At 41.9% G+C, this 26,321-nt stretch overlaps 2 protein-coding genes across 8 annotated transcripts in view; both read left to right on the forward strand.

Moving 5' to 3' along the window:
• The window catches only part of ldb2a (LIM domain binding 2a), a 45,706-nt gene extending 34,425 nt beyond the window's left edge, over positions 1-11,281 (forward strand). Inside the window, exons 5-9 of one of the 7 annotated variants that reach the window (XM_088381436.1) lie at positions 1-84; positions 2,089-2,212; positions 3,766-3,819; positions 4,194-4,324; positions 8,782-11,281. In XM_088381436.1, the coding sequence (XP_088237562.1) occupies positions 1-84; positions 2,089-2,212; positions 3,766-3,819; positions 4,194-4,324; positions 8,782-9,015 (627 nt within the window). In that variant the 3' untranslated portion in view covers positions 9,016-11,281. Of the gene's footprint in view, positions 85-2,088; positions 2,213-3,765; positions 3,820-4,180; positions 4,331-8,781 lie in introns of all 7 variants that reach the window. The other 6 variants (XM_088381419.1, XM_088381427.1, XM_088381410.1 and 3 more) reach the window with 6 other exon arrangements.
• An 865-nt stretch (positions 11,282-12,146) lies between these two features.
• On the forward strand, positions 12,147-25,492 carry tapt1a (transmembrane anterior posterior transformation 1a). The gene is made up of 14 exons (XM_088387533.1): positions 12,147-12,390; positions 13,212-13,342; positions 13,979-14,097; positions 15,897-16,059; positions 16,462-16,597; positions 16,781-16,878; positions 17,025-17,094; positions 17,319-17,399; positions 18,726-18,835; positions 18,906-18,965; positions 19,029-19,097; positions 19,175-19,251; positions 21,999-22,174; positions 23,509-25,492. Exons 1-14 carry the CDS (start codon positions 12,189-12,191, stop codon positions 23,817-23,819), a joined length of 1,803 nt encoding a protein of 600 aa, XP_088243659.1. The 5' UTR covers positions 12,147-12,188; the 3' UTR covers positions 23,820-25,492.
• The last annotated feature ends 829 nt before the right edge of the window (positions 25,493-26,321 follow it).

Raw genomic sequence — 26,321 nt, forward strand, 5'->3', positions numbered from 1 at the left:
GCACAAGACCCTCAGGTGCTGGAGCAACTGTCTAAAAACATCACGCGCATGGGTTTGACCAACTTCACCCTCAACTACCTCAGGGTAAGCGTGGGAGGGGGGGGGGTGAATGTATTTTGTGTATATTGTATATGTGTACAATGTCACTGAGCCTAGACACATATTTCAAATGGGGGAAAAAATCTCAGAGAGCACCACCAAATAATAATGTCCTCAATAATTGTATAATGAATGTTGTTAATTATACCTTGCGCCGTCTAGAGGAAGAGCATTCAGTTGATCCAAGAACAAGGATGTATTATTCGGATTATATGAAAAATATTGCAGCAGAGCATAAAATGGAATGTTCTTTTATAATATTCCAAAATCTTTATTGGGCATAATATTAACGTGCACTTGCTGATGTAAAAGGAATATAATTCCTCTCTTCTTTAGATCAAGTTTATGCTGGTTCTTGTGGAAAAACAAGACAATCTTCTTAACTTATGCCTGTTTATGTAGCGTGTCTAAGCTATATGATAACCACAAACAGGAAGGTTGTATGTGTGTGTGTGTTTTTTTTTTTTAACTCCGCTGTTGACTGACATGCTCGTATTTTTCCAAATGGCGAGAAAGCGAGTGAGCGCGAGGCGGAGGAATTAATTGGATACAGAAAATTACCATAACATTAATGAACGCTCCCTGTTGAGACGCGTAATTGCGAAATGGCAGAACGCAATTCGGGAAGGGTGGAGGGGGGTGTTGGTGAGGGGTCGGGAGAGGCGGTAAGGGCACCTCGGCTGCTTATAATAACCCAATTGAGGGAGACACAAAGGGGGCTGGGGAATGGAGGAATTGGGGAGGGTGGAGTGGGTGCAAGGTGGTTATACGCCGCTGCATACTTTTTTTTCTGTCACAATAATTGGCATTGCACAAAAGCATTTGCAACACAACTGTTTTTTGTCCAATTACGGCTGCTTTTGAAGAATAAACGCAAACCTTTAATTATTTAGGAATTTAGGGTTAGACATCTGTCAAGTGTATTTGATTCAAATTTGGTAGTAATTAAACAAGATCGCTTTGTTGTCAAGAACAACTGGTTATTAAAATTGTTTTTAAAAAAATCCCAAGCACAAGTTTGTCAATAAAGGACACCTGGAAAGATGTCTACTTCAAGCCAAAATGACAGCCCCCCCCAAGTGTCTTGAGACTTTTTTGTAGGTCTGCTTATGATAGACATATCTACAAAATTCATGTTGCCAAGTGATTTCAGGGGCTGATCTTTTGTGAATGGGAGAACCGTAACAATTGCACAATTTGGCCAAAAGTAGACCAAAAATTTCCCCAAATATAAGCCGTTTGGTTGGCTCTTATTGCTGTGTAGACCATTTTATCCACCATGCCACATGAACATTAGCTTCCCTTCTGTTATCTTAGTTCGGTAGGCCATACAATACACCCTTTCCTCATACGATAGACGGGGAAAATGTCCTGACACCTTCCCTTTGTCGCTTTCTCTTTGGGAATACATCAGCATGTTTTGCATGTAGCCGTGCTTCCTTCTATTCATTCTGAAAATAGACATGGGGTGCAGAATGAGAGCCAATGCTGTTTTGACATTATAGCTAACAAAACTAAATATGTTAAGTTAATGATATTTAAGTTATATTCATAGCTAACTGAAGGATTAATGAGTTGTTGGACGGACTGACGGATGGATAGATGGATGGATATTGTTTTTATTTTTGTTTATTTGATACAGCTGGGAAAAAATCAGTTTTTTAAACGATAAATAATGAAATCTGAAGGTGTAAATAGCTTAACAAATGTTGCACATATTAAAATTAAAATAAGAAATAGTCTTGCACCATTTATTTGTGTGTTTTAACAGACTCCGAGTTGCTCCGGTGCACATGACAATAAACTCCTTTCCTCCAACTCTTTCATAAACGCGCATAAAAGTCTGATTTATGGGGCAATTAACACATCAAGCGAGCAGAGCAGCAAAGCCTGCCTTTTTATGGATTTCTTTTAATGGGGGCAGCGCTTCACGTGGCTCATTTGCATGTTCTTTTTTCATTTATGAGCATTTTTGGGTCTTTCTTTTAGTTGTGTGTCATCCTGGAGCCCATGCAGGAGCTCATGTCCCGACACAAGACGTACAACCTCAGCCCACGCGACTGTCTCAAGACATGCCTGTTCCAAAAGTGGCAGAGAATGGTGGCGCCACCAGGTAAGCCACACTTTGTGCTCTCAATGGAATACACACACACACACACACAGCCCACATGAGGATAAACATCAAGAAAATTACTTCTTCAAAATGAATTAGCTTGAGTCTTAAATTCACCATTCAACGATCTTGGGAATGCACAAGACAAGATAATATTATTCCACTAATACTACTTACATTGTCAAGTCAATTTTAGTTGAAGGCTCTGAGTTACCGCCATCTCGATGTAGATTTATTTTGGGGTGATGTGGACGGTATTATCCAGAGTAGGATCCAGTATTTTTAAATAATGATTTCAGTTGATAATTGGTGATACAAAAGTTAGTAAAATATTTGCTGGTATTTTATGTTAAAATAAATCGCTGTCTTGTTGTTGTTATTATCCATCCATCCATTATATGTACCATTTGTCCCCACGGGGGTCGCAGGCGTGCTGGAGCTTATCCCAGCAGTCATCGGGCAGTAGGCGGGGGACACCCTGAACTGGTTGCCAGACAATCGCAGGGCATACAGAGAGAGACAAACAACCATCCACACTCGCACTCACACCTAGGGGCAATTAGGAATGCTCAATTAGCCTACCAAGCATGTTTTTGGGATGTGGGAAGAAACCAGAGTGCACGGAGAACATGCAAACTCCACACAGGGAAGGCCAGAGGTGGAATCAAACCCGGATCCTCTGAACTGTGAGGCGGACGTGCTAACCAGTGTTCCGCCGTTATTACTGTTATTATTAGTAGTAGTAGTAGTAGTAGTAGTAGTAGTCGTAGTACTAGAAGTCGTAGTAGTAGTACTTTTTTAATTATATTTTTATCATTAAAAGGTATGATTTAAAATGTTACAAAATACAATCCCATAACCAAAAAATATATATATTTTAAAAATGAAGACGTCCACCTCCAGCTTCCACATTGCTGCTCCCCCCTTTTCTTTCCTGCCATTCTTTTCCATGTTTCTCGCGCCAGGAAGGAAGCATCCGCAGCATTTGCGCTCCCTGATAAGTCTTTTATTTTTTGGGATTTTTTTTTTTTCCGGGGGGGAAACAGGAAGTGATTGCCCTGCGTCAGTGGCGCAGGAAAAAGCCGTCGGATACCACAAATCTGTGACAATAGTTTGCCGAGCAGCACACGCATCTGTCAATGTCAGCCATGCAAAGAGGAAAGATGCGGATAAGAAAAAAAAGAAGTCAAGTACAGTACAAGGAAGCTGTAAGGTCACCATTGTTCCCGGAGGAAATCATGGAAGTCATCATCAAAAAAATAACCTACCGGTAACTGTGAAGGCAATGTTTGAAATAACAATTCAGACCTTCGAAACTACCTGTGTTAAAAAAAAAAAAGTTAACTGTTATCCATACGAAAGCAACAAAAACAGTCAAAGTTAGTTTTAATTCAAAGATACATGATGCAGATGTGCATGACGCATCTTTTTTTTCCTTTCTTAGTTTGACAAGTTGAATGAATTTAGATCATCACTCCTCACACTCTCTTCAATGCTTTTATGAATCAATAAAATATCTACACGATAAAAATCACTACAATTTTGGCTTTCAGCTGGACACCCACAGAACTTCAAAACGGAAATATTCCCCACCAATCACAAAAAAGGTATCTTTTGTTCCCAGATGGACAAAAGCCTCCCTGCCCGTCGAACGCCTTGACCTTGCCGCATGTTCAAATAAGGGCTGCAATATACATAACTCAATGCATGATGGAATCTCCTAAAAGCTCATGATGAGACACAGAATAACGGACAAGCAGATTCAAGCATGAATGTCACCTGTGTCTCAACAGAATCCAAAAATATACGTTCTATACTCCTTACGATACACACACATATAGCTATATATATATATTAGTGCATGTGAAGATTTTTGTCTATAAAGCTTCTGCATGATATCAGCCGCCGTCCCCTTTTTACCCGGCCGTATGCGTTATGTCCCTGGCATGGCCTCTGTTTGTGTCTGCTGGTCGCGCCAAAGCTGAGCCCGCCCGACAGACCACCACCAAGCGGCGGAAACGGAAGAACTCAGCCAGCAGCGCCAGTAGCAGCGTGGGCGCCGCCACAGGCAAGAAGCGCAGCCCGGCTACCAACTTCAGCCTCTCCAGTCAGGTACCTGTAAGCATCGATTCCATCCTGGTTTGACTCTTTCTTCTTACTTTTTTTCATTGGAAAGCAAGCAAAAATGTTGTTGAAGAAGTTAATTGGCAGTTGTGCAAGCCAGTGTTTCCCAACTTTTATTGAAAAAAATACCCATGTAAGGTGCAGGTGGCAACAAAGACGTAGCTTCACTTCACTCCTCTGACTTGGTCATGTTAGTACAAATATTTTAATATTCTATCAGAATAGCCAGTTAGCAAGGCTAACTGCTAAAGCTCATCCACAAGCTCGTTTTCATACTGTTGGACCAGCGCAATTGTACGAAGACAGTGTAGTTTTTTTGCTCGGAAATTTAGCTGCTCCTCGTTTTTTGTCTGACGGTGGCAGCAAATGGCAAGTTGAAAGTTCTCGAAAGTTAAAAGGTGATAGCTGTCCTAGAAAAATGTGCAATGCAAAATTATAATGTAATAAATTACAAAGAATTTGTTTTGTTGTGTCAGGCTAATGTGGTCGGCGCATTTCATCAGTTTGTTCATAATTTCTAGGAAAGATTCTTCAAAAGTTAGAAGTAACCCCCAATGCCACTTTTACCAGTCAACGAGTAATTGGGTTGAGTCAAGGCAAAAAAGGAAAACAAAATGTCTAATGTGGCAAGACACATTTGTCCGTTTGATGTGTCTGGTGTATTGCCCGACAGAAGACGTTTTGCTGTGCAGTGTAATTTTTTCAACTGTGGTGATTGCTGTGAATTCCCATTCCCAACACCCGACACTTAGTATGTGGATGCTCGGGGCCTCACCTGCCCCGTCGGCCCCCCTACTTCACGCCACTGAGCAGGCCACAGGTTCTGCACTCTGTGTTCCTGACTCACAGTCAACTAAATATAAATTCACAAAGAAAACTTTTCTTGGCAAAGTTGGAGCTCTAAAACAAATCTTTGTTTCACTTTTTTCTTTTTTCTCTTTCTCTCTCTCTCACTTGCCGCTTGCTGTATGAGGAGAGAGAAAAAACCTAAACGTATTCCGTCTGTCTCCCACACACTGTGTCCTCGTTTGCTTTTGCTGCCGTGTCTGTCTGTGCCACGCTTTGCTGTCTCGTCATCTTCTCGCATTTGTTGCCCTCGTCGCTCTCTCCCACTCGTACAGGCGTCTCACACACACACGCACACATGCATGCACACACACACACACACGTTCACACATGCATACACACTAGGCGTGCAGTTGTTTTCTCTCAAACAGGCAGTCTGGATTGGTGCCAGCTCTCATTACTGCCTATGTGAACCTCCCCCATCCCACACCCCCATCCCATCTACTGCCTCACATACCCCACCACAGTCCTACCCACCCACACACACGTACAGACACACACACATGCACACACACACACATGCACGCACGCACGCACGCAGGCATTGGCACCGCCAATGCTAACACGCTGGATACATATGTTGCACGCCTGGTGTCTTTGTCTGAGAAGTTGTTGGGCTTTTTGGTGTGTGCGTGTATATGTGTGCGTGCACGCGTGCGTCTGAGCGCGAGCCTACGTGAGCCCAATGACAACAAGCGGTGGACCCTCGCCAGGGGAGGAGGGTGAGGGGTTCTGTTGGTGGGGGTGGAGGGGAGTAATGGGGGAATAGGGGGGGTGCTGCGCAATCGCTAGAGTAGAGAACGTGTGTGTGTGTGCGTGCGTGCGTGCGTGCGTGCGTGCGTGCGTGCGTGCGTGCGTGCGTGTGTGTGTGTGTGTGTGTGTGTGTGTGTGTGTGCGTGCGTGCGCGTGCGTGCGTGCGTGCGTGTGTGTGTGTGTGTGTGTGTGTGTGTGTGTGTGTGTGTGTGTGTGTGTGTGTGTGTGTGTGTGTGTGTGTGTGTGTGTGTGTGTGTGTGTGTGTGTGTGCGTGTGTTGAAGAAAGGGTGCCTACAGTGTACAACAGTGATCTCTAGTGGCGTGTTTATAATAATGTAGGGAGTACTAAAATATAGTCAGAAATTTACAGTGGTGCCTTGAGTTTAGTTTGTTCTCAAATCATCTTTCCTGTTTGAAATTAATAGAAATGCTGTCATACATTCCAGTCAAAAAAATTGGGGCAATACAAAACAGACATATGGATAAAATGTAGGTGGAGGCAGGAGTATCTGCTCCTCATTTCGCCGCAGCAATATTAGTCGTACTTTGGCCACTAAATAATATATGCCTGTGAGTATTGCTATATTATCTGTCTACATGTGCTACTCCATTTGTGAACACTGCAACAATGACTCATTGAGTGCTTGCTGTAAGGTAAAAGTAAAGTTGATTTTGAAATAAGGTTCACTTAATTACAGATCTTAGTTTGTGGGATATTTTCCATTTGAACTATTAATATAGGCAATATGCAACATTTTTATAAGGGTCGTTAATTATTAGAGACAGGCCTCGGTTCCTCCTGTAATGCAAGGAAAATGGACTACATTGAGTAAATCCATTCCCACATCATCATTGAATGGTTAGTATTTGTAGAGGACACATTTTAAACAAGTTTTTCCCACACGTGACTTAATAGCAGGGAGCAGAGCTGCATTGATTTTTGGGGGAAGCACAGATTAATGTTAGCTAAAACAGTTAGCGCCTGATAAGCGTCTTGATTGCTTGGTGAATTTGACGATGTGGCAGCGGTGGTGATGTGCCCCTGTGCCACAGACACACAATGTAGGGTACATGGAAAGAGCTGTTTCCATGAGTGAAAAACATTTTCTTGACTTTAAGAGAGCTTATTTTATACCCCCCCACACACTCACACACACTCTGGGATCTGGGAGTCGAATGCAACTCTAGCCACAATGCTCAGACACATGACACTTTTTAGTCTATTTCCTATTCTGTGGTTATCATCACGTTTCTTCCTTTGAAAGCTTTGCAAAATTAAAGGTAATTGCAATAAAAAAAATACGCTAATGAGCCAGTAGTTACAAATAGTGTGGGCCCATTCAAAATCTCGGGCGCTCTGCCTCGACTAGCACCAAGGCTAACTCTTAACGAGATGAGTAGTCAAGTAGGCAGCGGTAATTAGCACGCAATTAACACACCGCCAAGTCTCGCACTCGCCACCAGCTGTTATCATCAGAGGAGTTTTTGGCAGTGGGCGGGTGGGGGGTCCAGAGGAAGGTTGACGGGCCTCCTCATGGGAACAGATGGCGAACGCGGCGCGCTTGTTGGCAATCAGCGTGTTTTTGAGCTAATGACTTAATTAGCTATGCAAATGGACAAATCAGTGTGGATATTGTCATTTAGTTGAAAAGCTCACCTAAATTAATTAGCCCGATTAAGGCATAGCTGGGTGGAAAAACGGTTTCTGTCGGGGGATCTTTTTTTAGGGGGGTTGGATGAGCAAGCATAGTGGACAAGTGGTTGTCACTTTGGCCTCATGGTACTTAGGTACAGGGTTTGAATCTCAGCTCCACACTTTGCCCTTTGTGGCGTTCTTATGTTCTCCTTCAGAGTACTCCAACTTCCTCCTACATTCCAAACTCATGCATGTGCATGTACTATAAAATCAGCTGGGATATTTTACAGCTCACCCGTGACCCTCATGAGATTAAGCGGTACTGGAAATGGTTCTTGATAAATAAAGTGTGTGTAAATATGCATTCCGGTGCTCTTTTACCTGTATTTTGTTTCTGTTGTTATGAAAAGATTGCATCGGCAGGCATATCTTCGGTTGTGTACATGTTTGTGTTGTGTTGTGTTGTGCACGTGTATGTGTATGTGTAGTGCAATGAGCCAGGCGGCGTTGACACACATGACTACTGAAGCATGCGCTCTATTTAGTGGTGCCGCCCCCCCCCAGGTTACAGTAGTGGAGCCGCTGTTCGGTAGGGTTTTCAGCATCTGAATATCCTTTTGATTGAAATAAATATATTTTAGACAATGGTCTTTTAAATTGCTTGCATGCAATAGTTGAATCTCTGCATGGCTTGCTCTCCCATCAAAACTTCTAGTCAATCTTAATTGCTTCTGTTTCTCTTGATAGGTTTTACATTTAACAGCAACTCTCTTCTCGTCTGATGCAGAAGTACAATATTGGACTATGTCTGTCATCTAGTGGTGAACACTGTTATTACAGCTTTAAACTGCTCAGCTGAAAACTTTTTTCTTTTAATTGAGTGCCACCCCTAGTGTGGGCGCGGGCTGCCAGTTGCCCATCCCTGGTCCAGATGTATCACTTCAGCTTACTTTCTTGACACCAATTAGTGTGGAATTTAGCACTATCGTATGGGATCTCAGGGTGTCGCAGAAAGTACACAAAAAGTGAAAAGGTCACCTTTATTTTTAAACAAACTCAGAGATAGAACTAGATAAACACAAAATCTGGAGTTTTTACCTTACATCTCTGATAACTGGCTCAATTGTTGGGAATCACTGGTTTAAATTATGGAAATAGGACACACACAAGATGGAACAAGCTCAATCCCGCTTCTTTGCATCATCTCTAGGACGTGATGGTGGTGGGCGAGCCCACGCTGATGGGCGGTGAGTTTGGCGACGAGGACGAGCGCCTGATCACGCGTCTGGAGAACACGCAGTACGACGCCACCAACGGCCTGGACGACGACGACGACTTCACCGGCTCGCCGGCACTGACCAACAACGGGCCATGGAGCGGCAAAGCGTCCAACGGCGGCCCCGACGGCAAAGCGGAGAATGCAGCGCCGCAGGCCTCGCAGTAGAAGTGACACATGCAGAACATTGACAGCAGCAATAGCCACCCTGCCAGGACATTTTAAAAAATGTATGTAAATGTAAAAAAAATAGCAAGGTGTGGACTTGGAAAAGCGTTTGGTGGACTATCTCCGCTGTGATTGGTGGACTAGCGTCACATGATATCACAAAGTGGAACTGGAAGAAAGTTTTGTTGTTTTTAAAAGCACCAGCTGACATTGTTTGAAGCCACTGCAGTCACTCTTGCTTTTTTTCTGTTTCAAATTAGCAGGAAAGAACAGTCCCTTTGTTTAAGCAGCAGAGCACGTGATACATCCGCCTAGCATTTTTGAGGCTTGGATTCAAATCTTGCCATCTCAAAAACATGCATGTTAGGTTGATTGAACACTCTAAATTGAGCATAGGTGTGAATGATTGTCTATATGTGTCCTGTAATTGGACGGAAACCAGTCCAGGGTGTACCCCACCTTTCGCCCAAAGTCAGCTGGGGTAGCCCCACCCCCATACACACAATGGTTGCCGCCATTTCCATGCAAAGCAGTTGGATTGGGTCTCCCACTCTGTGGATTTGTCTTTAAAAAATGGGCTTTTCTCCCTTTAATACTTCCAAACTGCATGATTTTATAGGGTTTATTTGATTTGATTATTTTTGTTAATTTCATATACGTGCTTTATATTAAAAAAAAATGCAACAATCTTATTGTCCTCTATCAGTTTGGCAAGGTTTGTAAGTGTAAATAGAAGTCTATTTTGAAAGCAGTTGGGAAACAGCAGCTGTTTTGTTTTCTATGGGAGGTTCCAAACTATTCCAGGATGGGTCGAAATGCCCCCAATCCTACCCTCCACCAAGCTGTTTTAGCTAGTGCACAACCAAAGCAAAAATACAACACGGCCGCAGGTGCATATCAAAGCAAAGCCATCCTGCAGAAATGCCACGCTGTCCCTTTCATTGTGTTCACAAGACTTCTTCAATTTGGTCTCGGCGCGATTTACTATGCCTGCATAAATTAGGATTCACCCCACCCCCCACCCCCGTCAACCATAGTATCAGAACCGTCACAGACGTGTCGCTGGCTGTGTGTAGGGGAATTCCACCACGCCAGAATGTCCGACTCTCACTTCTCCCACATGGATGTGTTAAAAGCAATTATCACTTGCGGACAACAATTTTTCCATCTTTACGATATACCAACAGAGCCGTAACACAGACGTGAAAACGCACATGTATAGGAAGTCTGTATTGAGGGACAGTGTTGGAAAGTTTAACACCTAATGCCCACTTCTCTGGTTCACTGTGTTAAAAACAATTGTCAAGTTTTTTTTTACGTCACACCAGTCTAACACAAACGGGATACCACAACTTCCAGTTTTTGCTGGGTTCCATCAATCAACCTAATCGGTTCTGCTGTTATGATATTTTGCAGGATCTCTGTGTGAAAGAGGATACAATAAAGCACAGCTTAAAACCCAGTATCCTCTTTCATACGGCCTGTTAAAAGCTGAATTATACCTCCTTTTTTTGTCTTTATTCTGTAAAAGCGGAAGAATGACATAATGAAATGGCAAGTTTACATTATTGCAGGTAAAATCGGCTCCATAACAGCATGTTAAGAAATCCACAACACACATGAACATGTGCCATCGTTGCCGGGTTATGTGTAAAAGGGAAAGGCAGCTCTGTTATGACATCTCTGTGGTCCAGGAGTGGAATCTCGTGGCAATATCCCACCCTTGCGTGGTTCTTCTAAACACCAAAAGGGGATAATTGTCAGTTTATCTGTTGTAGCTCTGATGTTGAAATATTGCAGTATCTTTGTGTTGAAATGGGCTACATTTTTGCTAACTTTGTGAACCAGTAGCCCCCGTGTACACTGAATACAAAGAGCAGGCTTTTTTTTCTCACCAACATCAAATGAGGGTAGAAACCCGACAGATCGCAGGATACTGCAGACAACCGCAGCAATAATATCTCGCTGCTAAGGCTCCAATTTGGCCATTTTGCAGGCTCTCCATATGAAAGGAGGCTTCTCGGTTGAACTTTTCCCAAGAAGACAAAAGGTGCATGTCTTCACATGACTGCTTATTTACTTGTGCATTTTTATTTTTATTTTTTTTGTGAGGAAGCAAAACACATACATTTCTGAATATGTTTGAGGCTAGTATTATTAGACACCGTTTGTACATTATATAGCAGAGGTGTTCTGTGTCATATCTGATGTCTGGTATGTATGCTTTACCATTAACTTGTGCCAATAAAACCGTGCTTACAAATAACACGGAGGACGACTCCTTCTAAGCAGATAAGGTGTTTAATAAGGTGGAAAATCAACTTGCAACTAAATTGGAAACGATTCTCCTGCAGATTATGTTGATTAGCAACATTTTGAGGATAGGGTTATGGCTTTTAACAATGTAATGTAGCTATTTTGTAGCTTTTAAAACTGGTAATTGGGGTAAATGCCAGAATGAGGAACCAATATGGAAGTAAATTTAAAATTCCAATCATTGGATTAGTAAACGAAAAAATAAGTGCGAGTATTTTCACATTTAAATTGAAATAACCTGCACTTTCTACCCCACAACACGTGGATTTTCTGAGTTGGCTTCTGTTGTTGGGTAGAATTGACTAGGAAGAACAGTCGGTGGATCTTTAGCTACACCATGCGGCTTATGTTGAGTACTACTGCAAAACGTTTTCATTGCATGCACAATTTTTACTTTTTACTCTACTGTCACTGTTATGAAAACGCAGGAATTAATATATTTCTAGTTTTCAACATTATTATACTGTTTATAATTTGTGAACAGAACCAGAAGGGACATTTAGTCTCTCTCTCTCGCTCATCTTCATTGGTAAAAGAAATAATAATAAATTATATGACATGAGCGTTGTAACAAACGACACGTTACATTTTTATATTTAAAGTAAACATTTTACGAAAATCCTTGTCGCAACATAAAAATTAATTGATAAACTTTATTTAAAGAAATAAAGGGTAAAAACTACAATAAAACACATATTTGCCTTATAATAAAAACATAAATTATAAAAACAACTCGCTTAGATAAATACGTCATGTCATCAAGTTTTTATGTATTACCTCACGTATTTACCTTGGTCGACGCTGGTGTCGTGACGTCAAAACTACGCGACATAGAAAAGTCTGACTGACGGGGAAAAATGGCCGACACGACGGGGACAGAGTTGTCAGACGAGAAAGAAAAAGAATCGGACTCCGATCGCAAAAACAAACAACAGACGCATGTGTGGCAGGATGCAAACAAGTCGGGAAAAGGCATTATTTCTTCACCCCTGCCCGAGACGCTGGGCTTTTACGACATTAGCGCTGACATCAGGCGCGAGCGAAGGGACCACTCGGCAGGTAAACATCCCCCCCCCCCATTATTTTGTTTTCAACTGTGACACTAAAACTTTAACATTTCACATATGATCATACTCCTTAAACGTTTTGCAAGTTAAATGAGCAAAGTTGTCAAAGACTATCAAATTTGATCAGCCGAATTGATTAATAAATAGTAACTTTTAAGGTAATTTATAAACGCACCATGAAACCGAGTTTATTTTCGTTGCCTGTACTCCTGGGAGACACAAGCAAGCCTTACGTCAGTTGCCTAATGCAGAGCAATTGAGAAAATAGGATGAATGGGATGTATGTATGATGATTTTATTCTGCTTCTCCTATTGCCTTAGTGTAAACACGTGAAGTGTCACTCAAAAAGGTGTTTTATTAAGTACATTGCTTCGAAAGGATCCCAAAGGTGGCCATTATTTACATATAAACATGTTAAGTCGAAGACGATTTGTGCCTCTTAGAGTCTCAGTCAAGTGCTCTATTGCATTTACTCCCAAGGGGGTTCAAGGTTAAACGCCAAATAATGGTTTTCATTCATCAAGGATCTCTGCTTTGTGAAAACTTTAGCAGATGACATGAGTTCCTGGGGAAAACCCACACAGGCTCAGGGAGAGCATGCAAACTCCACACAGGGAAGATTGTGGGCATGAATGGTATTTCATACAAGTCAAATGTGAATCCACTCAATCGTAGAAGAGTTCCACATGTCATGGTAGCCAGAATCATAATACCCTCTAACACGGTCATTGTGACATGCCTTATGTTTGTGAATAGCTATTGTCACGGCAGCAGACATGACAATGCCACCTGTGTTCATTGCATTATTCCAGATTCGTCGCTGACCCGCTTTATCTGCACGGAGCTGACCCGAGGCTACTTCCTGGAGCACAACGAAGCCAAGTACACCGAACGTCGAGAGAGGGTGTACACGTGCATGCGCATCCCCAAGGAGTTGGAAAAGGTATTGGATGGATTCTGCCAATCTGACAGCGCAGGTCCAAAGCACACTTGTATCTCCAATTTCTGATCATATCTTAAAAAACTTGTAAGTCAAGGCATTGACATTTCAGGGCAACTCTTTATATGTTATTGTCATTGTTGATGGGTAGAAAATCCATGTGGAAAAATGAGACCAGCTGTAGTTTCAACTTTTTTGCTGTTTCTGTCCTGAGCCACCAGATGGCGGTTTTGAGTGTAGTTCCAACTGCAGGAAGGCAGGAGAGGAATTTGTGCAAACATAGAAGATCTCTTGTACATTCACTGTGTCGAACAGCTTGACTCACACATTCATTTATTTCTCTTCCTAGAGTGTTTCTGTAAAAATATTTACTATTTGCTCCATGAAAATTCACACGAGCTCCACCAATAAGAGGAAACCCTCCCACCAGGGTCCACTAGGCTCACAGCTCCCTCAATTCGAACACTGCAATGTTGTTTTACTTTTAAGACGCCATTAACGCACAGCACCAAAGTGAGGAGAAAATGACTTTTTTAGCAAGGGCACATGTAGAGGTATGTTGTTTAGATTGTTGCTTTACTTGTATCTGTGTTGTCACTCATTCTCAATTGTTGTTCTCGTCGTTTTTTTTTTCCACAGTTGATGATCTTTGGTTTCTTCCTGTGCGTGGACGCCTTCCTGTACGTGTTCACACTGCTACCCCTCAGGGTGCTGCTCGCTGTGCTCCGCCTCCTCACTCTGCCCTGCTTTGGCTTCAGGTCAGAAACATCACACACGCACGCTAACAGGTTCATATTGTCGCTCTGCCTTCACGGTAGAACTAAAACAGAGCTGAAACTGCTGTTGGCTTCACGGTAGAACCAAAACAGCAATGAAACGTTTTTAGGTCCTCTTCGTGTAATTATCTTGATGCAAATGCACTTCCTTGAACGCCACGATAAATTACAAAGAACTAATAAAAATAATCACTGACTGAAACATTTGTTCAAAAATAAAAACAACAAATAGCTAAATTTTACATACATCCTGAACTGGTTGCCAGCCAATCGCAGGGCACACAGAGACGAACAACCATTCACTGTCGCACTCACACCTAGGGGATATTTGGAGTGCTCAATCAGCTTACCAGCCATGTTTTTGGAATGTGGGAAGAAACCGGAGTACCTGGAGAAAACTTGCGTATGCACGGGGAGAATATGCAAACACCACACAGGGAGGGCTGGAGGAGGAATCAAACCCACACCCTCTGAACTGCGTGTCCGGACACCCCATTTTTATTGATTTATTGAAAGTGTCAGTGCAACCCCAAACATTAACAAAAAATCTGTCTGTCTGAATAACTTTTTTAGAAAACTATCTTTACTTGACTTCATTTTTTTTAAAAAACCAATATTATTATTTATACAATTTCTTATCATTATTATAAAAATATTACATGAACTATAGGTACACATGTGCTATTACATAACTTTTTTTTTTATTTAATCAGTAAATCTTATAGCAAGTACTCCATGTTTGTCTCCGTCCTCCTCCCTTTCTTACTGTAGGGCACGCACATGCCCCTACTGCAGAAGAAGCAGGTATGCTCCCTCCGGCTTTATTCATGTTCACTCGCCAGTGCCTACCAATCATCTCTCTACCTGCATCCTCATCTCCATCGTGTCCTTTAGACTTGTCCTTTAGATGTTCAGCTGCTCATCATCATGCTCCACTTAGCAACACCTTAGTGGTTTGTTCCTCTTTCACCGTGGGTATTGCTTTCAACCAGGTCAGCGGAGATTTGCCGAGTGTGCATGTTCATTCTCCGTGTTTGCTCAAACACAACAAACATGCTGCTTGTATGTACGAAAGAAAAACAAGGACGATCAATAGCGTGCACTACTTGGCTACAACCAGCAAGAGGTGCTGTTGTTTTAGTCACAACTTGTTTGCCCTAGAAATAAGAGCAGCATGGCATTTGCGAGTCTTCGTCCCTTTTAGATCTATATGTGCTCCATACACCCTGTGAGGAAGTGATCTGATGAGTAGCAAGCAGGACAGGATTGAGTCAGGCAGTATTAATAATGTGTAGTGGGAGGCCCTATGCTCAAAACTTACGTAAATCTTAACGAATCGCCACGGGTGACATACCAAGGCTGTCTCTTTTGCAAATATTATCACATATAGTATGAGCGTGTCAGTGATTTTTTTTTTTTTTTAAATCATAATCCGTCATTCAAAGAGTGCATCTTTTACACACAGATGCCGCCAACAAACACCTTGGCCTTTGATATGCTGGATTTCTACTCACCTGTGATGTCGCTTAAGTCCTTGGGCTATATTTGTCACAGCACCTTAATGCTACTTTGCAAAGTTGCATTTTTGATCCATAAGCACTGGAAATGTAAGCAGCCATCTTCACACTGGGCTTGCAAAATGTGTCTTATTCAATAATGCATGTTTAGTAGTTTGTATCTTGATTTCTGGCATGCAGGACTTCATGGAATAGTGGAATATATGCTGGATGTATTGTGTAGTATCTAGTGTAAGTCAATGAAGTGATTGTGTTCTTCTACAGTGGATCAAGGCTGCTGCAGCCGGCGCAGGTGTGTGACATTTTGAAAGGACTCATCCTGGTGCTGTGCTTCTTCATGATGCACTACGTGGACTACGCCATGATGTACCACCTGATCAGAGGGCAGTCCGTCATCAAACTCTACCTCATCTACAACATGCTGGAGGTATGATGAGCTGTGTTATTCACAAAACAGTAAATGCACACAATTTGAGTTCAATTAAACAGGCAAAGATTTGAGTAAAGTACATTTGTGATTCAATTGAGAGAAAATCATCAGCATTTCAGTTTTGCAGGCATTAGGGCTAAACCTCTCAAAGTTGGTTCATTTCCTATTCATTCACCAATCAATACTATTGGTCGCCACGTGGTTTTGATAAATGATGGGCCATGAGTCATGAAGACTTATTTATATTCAGGTAAACTTGTTGTTTTTGCGTTTTATTGTGGTCAGCTTTGTTTTTGTATTGTGACAGTTAACAATTCTATCCTGGTTATAAGTTTGGTGACAATTTGACCTTGGACGAAAGCTGATCTATTTCCGTTGTTTCCTCACCCGTGACAACAGGTGGCAGATCGCCTCTTCTCCTCCTTCGGCCAAGACATCCTGGACGCTTTGTACTGGACAGCCACAGAGCCTAAAGAGCGCAAGAGGGACAGTATCGGAGTCATCCCTCACTTCCTCATGGCTGTTTTTTATGTTTGTATCCTTCCACGTTCTCTTGCATTTTGGGTGTAGGCTAGGGGACCATTTGGAGGGGAGAAATATTTCGATTCCCTCACGTGGATACAGATACTTTTTAAAGGACTACACAGTCATTTACTATTGCATTTTTTGTTATGTCTTTCATTGCTGAACTTGTTTTCTTGAGCATCACATACCAAAGTCCTCCACGCCATTCTTATCATGGTCCAAGCCTCCACGCTAAACGTCGCCTTCAACTCGCATAACAAGTCTCTGCTCACCATCATGATGTCCAGTAACGTTAGTACACAGACACACACACACACACACACACACACACACACACTCACACACTCAAGTCATTGGGCAAGACAAAAGTACACGGGGATTTTGTATGATGACTCTTGAGTAGAGCAAAACGAATGAAACTGCTTCTCATTTCACAGTTCGTGGAGATCAAAGGCAGCGTTTTCAAGAAATTTGAAAAGAATAACCTGTTCCAAATGTCCAACAGTGGTAAGATGTGTTTTAGCATTTTATCAAGAGTGAACAGATAAAAGTTAATATACGTTCTAAAATAACCTCGTTATATTATTTATCCTTGTGTAAAACGAGCTTGTGCTCAAAAAAGGCAAAAGTAAACAAATCACATTTTGTTTGATGAGCTTGATATGGCACGTTGTTAGAATTTAGCAGCACTTGTCGTCGTGTTTTCACATGTCATTTGTTTTGTCTTCCAGATATCAAAGAGCGCTTCACCAGCTATGTTCTCATGCTCATCGTGTGTCTGAGGAATATGGAGCAGTTCTCATGGAATCTGGGTAATTATTTTGAAAACTGTAGTTAGGGTGGGGCTTATCCAAGTATACCTCATTGTCATTTTCAAAGGGGAAGTGGATGCTCACTTGGTAGCGTGGTCATCTCCCAACCTGAATATTGTGGGCTTGATCCTCAGCCCTTCTAACCATGTTGAAGAATCGTCACGCAAGATCCATTCCAAATTTGCACCTTTTTTTTTTTTTTTTTTTTAACCTTGACCTCATTCTAGCATTTAGACACAAGCACGCACATGCATGAAATATTACAGAGAAGTCATACGCAGTCAGCAAATGGCTGGACAGTTGGAACAATCCTGCTGCGCCGTGAGCAGTTTTACTCTCCAGGGGGAGTCCTCTTGAGCGGGCACAGCGTGACAGCCCGATTGACAACTCCGTGACAAGCGTCATCTCTCCGAGACGCCCCTGAAGGCAAACGCGTGGGCGCTGACTGACAGACGCAGCCTGTCAAGCAAACTGTGACACCGCCGCGCTCATTTCAGCCCCTTTTCCATCAGTCACTGTTGCTTTCCTGAATACTTGCTTGTGATGAGCTAGTAACAAGATTTTCTCAGAATGAGCCTCAAAGCATATTTCGTGTTGTTAGTCAAATGTTTCGTTGTGAAAATGGGCATGAAGCTTATTATTAAACTACATTACTACTGGAGTTTCTTTGTAGTGCGGTGTGAACATCCCTTGAAGACTTATTAACAATGTCTTCTACTAGGAAAGGTTTTCCATTAGTAGAGACATTACACTTGTGAAGTAAGGTTTAAAGTGTTATAGTAGATGCATGCATGTAAATTTAAGTTTATACTAAAACTACTTTGTGATGCACTGCATCATACTGGGGTGTTTCTAATATTTAAATCGTGGATGAACATTAAACTCAAAAAAATCAAGCAAAATTGCCACTTTTATCACATGGAGAGCCCGTAAAATTAATTTTGCAATCTCTTTCATGCTAAGATTTCTTAAAATTACTGCCTTTGTGTGGTGAAACGGTTGTTATATTGAATACTTTCATTTTGAAGGTTTGATTTTTGACCGGATTTGCCGATCACACCGGGAGAGTTATTGTCTTGGTGCCTTGTCGTCATAGCGCAAGGAAGATGAATTAGCTAAATGTGCATTGATTCTGGGACATGAATGGCTAAGTCATGTTTTTTTGTACAAAAAAATAATAGGATGTCTGAAAACTGGGATGAAAATGTAAATGGCAAAAAACCAAATCACACAAAAAAGGCAATACAAAAAATACAGAAACATTTACAAGCAATTCACTTTCTAATCAATCCGATGAAGTGATTGCGCTTGTTTCTTTTGCTGCAGAGCACCTGTGGGTGTTGTTCCCCGACGTCTTCATGGTCCTCACTTCCGAAGTGGCGGTTGACGCCATCAAACATGCTTTCATCACCAAGTTCAATGACATCACGGCAGATGTAAGGACTGTATTTTATTTATTTTTTGATAAGTCTCCCTCCTCTGACGTCTTCTTCTGTTGTCTGACAGGTTTACAGTGAATACAGAGCCAGCTTAGCTTTTGATCTCGTCAGCAGTCGACAGAAGAACGTAAGCAACGACTTCTTCCGACCACGCCCCCAATCTGTTGACATGAAGTATTTTCTATGTTAGGCTTACACGGACTACAGTGACTCGGTGGCCCGCCGGATGGGCTTCATCCCGCTGCCTTTGGCCGTACTGGTAAGACGCCGCACCTTCTAAATGCTGTTGACCTGCAAATACTCTATGTCAACACCTTGTATTCTGTGTTTGGACAGCTTATCCGGGTGGTCATGAGTTCAGTAAAGGTGCAAGGAGCCCTGTCATACACGTGTGTGCTCCTCTTTTATCTCGGGTAAGATCCAATTATCTTTAATGTGTGTTGTCTCTCTGAAGCAATAATGGTCTGAAGTTGATGCACTTGTTTTAAGCGCCTAGTATTCTCGGAGCACACTATTACTAAACCTGTTCTTATTGCAAGTGTGCAATTTAGCACAGCTTTAAGATGCTTGGAAAGCTTAAAACAATTCTAAAATGAGTTTTTTTTTGTTTTTGGTTAAGATAAAAATACATCTTTCAATCAAAGTTTTTCACACAGTAACCCTGTAAAATTATAAAATCTTACACAGGTCCTGCAAAATGACACAAAAATTACACAACATTCACACAGACATTCTGTACAATTACCACCTTTTTTACACAGCACGTTTTACACTAAGATCCTGCAAAATTATCGCCAGCTTCACACGGTATCACCTCTTTCAATACTGTGCTTCCATACAAGAGTATCAACTCTTTCACGCCAAGAACCTGCAAAATGACCACCGCTGTCACATTGATATCCGGCAAAAGGACCTTTCACTTCAAACGGAAGCACCTCTTTCACACAGAGAACAGGCATGAGTATCATCTCTTCCACACAGACATGCTACAAAATTACTGTCCCTTTCACATAGTACCACCTTATTTACAGAGACACTTTAAGATTAACACCTGTTTCACACTGAAGTCCTATAAAATTCCACTTTTCTTACAGTGTCAATATTACCATGTCTTTCTTAAAACCAATGACATTTCCACTTCTTTCACGCTGTTATCCTGAAAATTGACACTCCTCTCACACACGTAGCGCCTCTTGTACTTGGAGAGCCCTTAAAGCTTCTTTCATACAGCGACTGGGAAATGAACACCTCTTTCACTGAAATCCCCCAAAATTACCACGTCCTTCACACCGAGACCCTGTGAAATCACTGCCTCTCAAACAGATCCCGCAAAATTAGTCACTTTAACACAAAAAGCCTGTAAAAAGGCCGCCTGGTTTACTCACATTTAAGATTAAAAACAAAATTACTACGCCTTTCATGCAGACTCTGCAAAATTACCCCATCTCAGAGATCTTGAAAATTACCGCCTCTTTCCACAGTGACCGCCTCTTTCTCAGAGAGCTGTTTTTTTTTCCCGGTATGCAGTAGAAGCTTTTGCATGCCCATTGACATATTTTGTATCTGCATCTATTTTTAATCATAGCACACTTATGTATGTCATCAAACTGACTCAAATATTCTCACAGACTACACAGTTAAACACGCATCAACATTTTGTCCTCGCGTTCTCCCTGTGCTCATTCGCCATATCCCATCGGGCCGGCGCCATTGAAGAGTTTCCCCTTCGGGGTGAACAGTACCATGTTGTCATCTCGGCTGGCATCTCAGTGGTTTAAAAATAGCCCTTGCTGGAACACACTGCCGTGCCCTGGCAACAGTTCAGCCATACTGACATGCGCTCGCATTTAACACCTCATCACATGCAGCAGCAGTAGCAGCAGCTCCGCAGACCTAATTTTGTCTGCCCGTCATCAGCAACGCTCCGTTTAGCCCTGATGATGGCACACTTGGACCACAAATGTATCACAATGGAACCTGTAGGAGTAATACACACCACTGAACATGTGTTCAAGACCTCCAAAATAGCGTTTAGCTTCATACTAAGAACCAATATATTTCGGTTACCTGATTTTGAAATGGGGCGGCACGGTGAGGCAGTGGTTAGCACATCTGCCTCACAGTGCAGAGGTTGCCAGTTCAATCCTTCCTGTGTGGTGTTTGCATGTTCCCCCCATGCCTCCGTGGGTTCCAATTACTCCGGCTTTGTCCTACATTCCAAAACCTTGTATGGTAGGCCGATTTGAACATTCCCAATTAGGTGTTGGTGTGAGTGCAGATGGTTGATTGTCTCTGTGTGCCCTGCGATTGGCTGGCAACCAGTTCAGGGTGTCCCCCACCTACTGACCGATGTGGTGCACTACATGTTTTAGTACACGTTAGACAAAGGGAAAACGGCACAAACCTTTGATTCACTGAAGGCTAAATAATCTTAATTTGAGTCATCACCACCAATATTTATTTGTTACTCATTCACTTTGAAACGAAGGGAAACTCCCCAAATTTGATTTGTTTAAATGGTATGAAAACTACAGTGTGTTTTACACAAAGCGCCACACCTGTGGCCTTTTCCATAGAGACTCTGCAAATGTGTCTCTATTGCAGAGACCCTTCAGAATTTCTACCTCTTTAACACAGAAATCCTGTCAAATGGTCCCCCTTTTTCCATGGATAATTAAATGAATTACCGTATTTTCTGGATTATCAATTGCTCTGGAGTACACCAGCCATAAAATGCATAATAAAGAAGGAAAAGACATATATAAGTTGCACTGGAGTATGTCGCATTTTTGGGGGAAATTTATTTGACAAAATCCAACACCAAGAATAGACATGTGATCTTGAAAGGCAATTTAAAATAAAAATAGAATAGAGGCAACAACAGGCTGAATAATTGTACGGTATGCTAACGTTACATGACACATAAACAACAAACTGAGAATGTGTCTAGTATGTTAACATATTAATAGACCCTGTCGAATTACAGCCACTTTCACACAGATACTTTGCAAAACTATCGACCTCATTCACCGGACCCTGCAAGTTGATTGTTTTTTTACAAATGATCCTGTTGAATGATGTCCTTTGCCTTGAGACACCTGTGAAATGTTTGCATCTTTCACACAGAGTTCCTATAAAATAAACCTTTCTTTCTCCGCAGACTGGTCACACTGAAAGTTCTGAACAGCATTGTGCTGCTGGGCAAATCATGCGTGTACGTCAAGAGGGCCAACATGGAGGGCAAATTATTCGAGAAGCCACGTGCTGCGGCTTCGTCCTCCTCAGCCAAGACTCCCAACAAGAAGGCCGACCACGTTACGACCACGACACCCTCAGGTAATACAGCCCTGGAAATCATTGGCTTCATGCATCTGTAGCCTCTTTCAAACAGACCCTTCTAAAATGAGAGACTGTCATTTTAGAATGGTCTGTGTGCAATCAGAATCAACTTTATTGGCCAAGTTTGTGCATGCCAAACAAGGAATTTGACTCCGGTTGATCTCAGCTTCTGTACAGCATTTAAGTAACTATCAACATTCAGGTGACTAACAACATTTAAAAGGTCACAGAGGTCCAGTAAAATGATTGCCGCATAGATCTTGAAAAATAGCCACCTCTATACACAGCGCTGTTTTTTTCTTCTCCATAATGCATTTATCACTGATGCGATTTACCCCAGAGCAAACTGTGATATAACTACTGTAACTCTTTCATGCCGTAATCATGTAAAAATTCCAGAATATGATAATCTCTTTCGTGCAGGGATTGTGTCAAACTGCCACTTTTCTCGCTGAGATCCAATAAACTTGCCGTGACTTTCATACAGAGATTTGGTAAAATGACCGCCTCTTTCACGCGGCAACGCCAGAAAGAATTACACAGAGACATTTCAAAGCATCCTGAAAATTAACCACCACACTGACACAGGTCCCCCAAAATGGCTGCCACTTTTACACAGAGACCATATGAAACTAAAACCTATTCCACAAGGTCATCCTTTCAAATGACAACCCCTTTCATCGGAAATTTCTACTAAATGACCAGCTCTTCAGCACAGTGGCCCACGTCAACACGAGACCAAGCGTTAAATGTCATTTCATCGCTTCCATGACAACAAACTGTGGCGGACGCCCACTAACACTTGCTTTTCTTCTTGTATGACTGCACAAATGGTGCAGTTTGGGGCCATTGTTGCTTTCAGCGGCCAAACACCGCCAGTCACGTTTTCCTGGAGGTGGTGCCATCTCGTTGTCATTTGCAGTCAAATCCCCTCAGTTCTCACCTCCCCGCGTGGTCCCACCCACACTTCTCAATGGGAGCTTTGAATTGACGAAAGATCCTGATGGCGTGTCATTTCCAGTCAGCGTTTCATAGAGTCACAAAAGCGACAAGACGCCACATCTTTCAGCTGGAGTTTAAAACCACAACGTCAGCTACCATGTTCACCTCACTTTCAACCTCTTGGTTACTTAAGTGCCACACCACCGCACAATTATATTCAAGTGCCTGTCTTTTGTTGTTTTTAACTCATCTGTTAACCAGCGCTCTACCGCACCGCCATACGTAGTCTTGATCCATAAAATTTTTATTCTATAGTGGTTTTAGTGTGCTGTGCTATTTTCCATATCAAGGGGAACCCCAACATTATGTTTTCGTCTTGTTCTCCACAGATGACACAAAGTCGAACTCAAAACTGCCCTCCGTCCGTCTTTCCTCCTCACCCTCCTCTTCTTCAGTGACCACTCAGCCAGCACCAAGGTGGGACTTTCCTCCACCTTCTGGCGACTTTTCGGCCTCAGCGCCTGCATCGCCACCTCCCCCTCCTCTTGGCCAGCTGCCTCCTGTACTCGAACCCCTGCAGCCTGCTCCCTTGCCCCCCAAGGTGGAGCAAGAGCATGAGCCCGAGGTTAGACCCAAGGCTCCTAAAAAGGACCTTCTGGAGATTGACCGCTTCACAATCTGTGGCAACCGCATAGACTGAGGGAAAAGACACGAGTAAGTTACCGGAGGCGCATTTCCTGTCGCTTTGAGACGTTTCATGACAGGAAGATTAAGCGTGCTGATAATCAGTATGCAGGGAAGCTGGATCTGAACGAATCTTTAAAGGTACAGAAGAGCACAGCTGAAGCCTACACAAAAGGTGTAGTGGGGACTCTCACTCCATGAGAAAGGATTCCCGTCCTGATTGTCACAATGCTGCACAAAATGGGGATTACAACTTCCTCAAGACCAAGACAATGTTGCGCTTGTTCTTTTGGTTTTATGATTTACAATTGTAAAGCCTATGTTGCTTTTTCTTGATTCAAATTCAAAGATGAGCTAACGTTTGAGAAAGGAGTTGAGTTCAGTTCGCATGTCTGTAGCCACTTTCACACAGAGATCACGCTAAATACATCATTCTTTAAAACAGAAACCCTGCATAATGATTACCTCTTTAACACGGTAATCCTGCAAAATTACCACAACTTTAATATAGCGAGCCTGAAAAATCACAGCCTTATTCTCGCAGATACAGAAAAATTAGGACCACTTTCATCCCTTTGAATACAACCGCCCCTTTTACACAGAGAACCTTTGGAATTTATTTCACTCAGACCCTGCACAATTACTACCTTTTTGCCACACTGATCTTGCAGTATTGCAAACATTATCTCAGAGAGAGCCTGAAAAAAAATCACACCTCTTGCTAAATTGTCATCACGTTCATACGGACAACTTGCAAAGTCAGAGCCTTAGTCGCTGACATTTTGCTCAGTGCTGTCTCTCATACGGAGTTCTTTCAAAATTACAACTTCTCAAACAAAGAAAACAAAATTTTAGCCTGATTCATACAAAGACCATGCAGTTACCATCTGCAAAGTGGCCACCACTTTTTCATAAAGACTTTACAAAATTGCAGCCTTTTTTACACAGAGATCCTACAAACAAAAACCATGCAAAATAATAATAGCCTTCATGAGACTTGAAAAATTACCATGAAAATTACCTGCAAAATTGGTTTCATATACACGTAATGTAATACGTCAGTTTCCAACACAGATACTTCATAAAGACTCTCTTTCTTACGCAGAAACCTCCCAATATTTTTCCTCACGCAGAGACTCTGCAAAATAAAAATGCCTTTTTCACCCACCCTTTTTGATAATAATGATTCTGCTTCGTAGTCAAATCACAAAAGAGCAATCGATTTTCAGAAGAGTGAACCAAAATAGCTGGACCAATTCTGATCCTCCATGTACGTAGATGTCCTGCCTGCTGTCCCAATACTTTTGTCCATCTAGTGTTAGCACTGATGGAGCAAACTTGCTTGTTGCCTTTTTTTTTTTAGCCTTCACTGCCATGTTTACATCCTTGTCGTAGTCAGAAGGCTTTTCACAATGAAAGCCTTTTGATCTGGAATGTTTTCAGATTTGACTTTGATTGCAATGAAATTATTGTTTGTTCCCTGCAGAAATATGAATTATCCTCTTTTATTCAGATATAAGATGTGACATGTCAGGTGTGATTTATTGATTTATTTAATTTTATTTAAGGTACTTCCCGCCATGTCGGCGAGGGCGAGTACGTAAGAGAAAGTTTATATGGTTTACTGCCTTTGTTGTAATTATAATAATGAAATAAAATATTTTTGCGGAAGTGCCGCCTGTGATGTGATTATAACGCAGCTTCTTTTATGATCCTGGCATACCGTTTGCAATAAAACACAAAATACTTCCCTAATTTAGCAATATGTTTTCACCTGATCTTTTGTTTTTCTTTGTATAGTTTTTGTCATGCATTGAATGATGAGCACCTTGTTTTTTATGTTGTCATTGTCACAAACAAAACTCATACTTCCTCGTCAACACAGACGATGCAAATTGCTTACTTTTTTCATACATAAATTCCAGGGTTTCCCCCTTTCACACGGCAACATTGTAAAATCATTACTTCCTCACTGACAGACACCCAGCAAGACCCTGAAAATGTATCACCTTTTTAGAATTGTGCATAACTGACGTGTTCTACACAGAAACATTCTATTTCTTACTTATTTGATCAGTTATCTGGCAAATTACAAAATAGTCAAATGTACACCTTTCACAGGGATCCTGCCAAATTATTGCCTTTTTTATACTTTAAAACAGAAACTACAAAAACTACCTCCACTTTTGCATAGAGACCTTGCAGAAATACTGCCTGTTTTTCGCACAGATATTGTGCAATTATCCTGCCTCTTTCACACAGAAACCCTGCGAATTTGATCTTTTTTGCGGTGTCATTTATTTTCAACAAGTGCCAGTAAGCTGAGATTCACCCCCCAGACGACCTCACCTGTCTGGCCCACGAACTTGTGTGTCACACTGTACGCTAACACTTATTAGATGACCACTAAGCTCCTTATGAGAGGACGGTCACGTCGAGATCGTTTAAAGCAAGGACGTTCAAACATTTAAACAAATATAGTATATACATTACTTTATTGGTGACAAATTGGTGGACC

Source organism: Syngnathus floridae, chromosome 1 (genome assembly GCF_059516105.1).
Source record: "Syngnathus floridae isolate MCC-2025c chromosome 1, RoL_Sflo_1.0, whole genome shotgun sequence".
Taxonomy (NCBI): Eukaryota; Metazoa; Chordata; class Actinopteri; order Syngnathiformes; family Syngnathidae; genus Syngnathus; species Syngnathus floridae.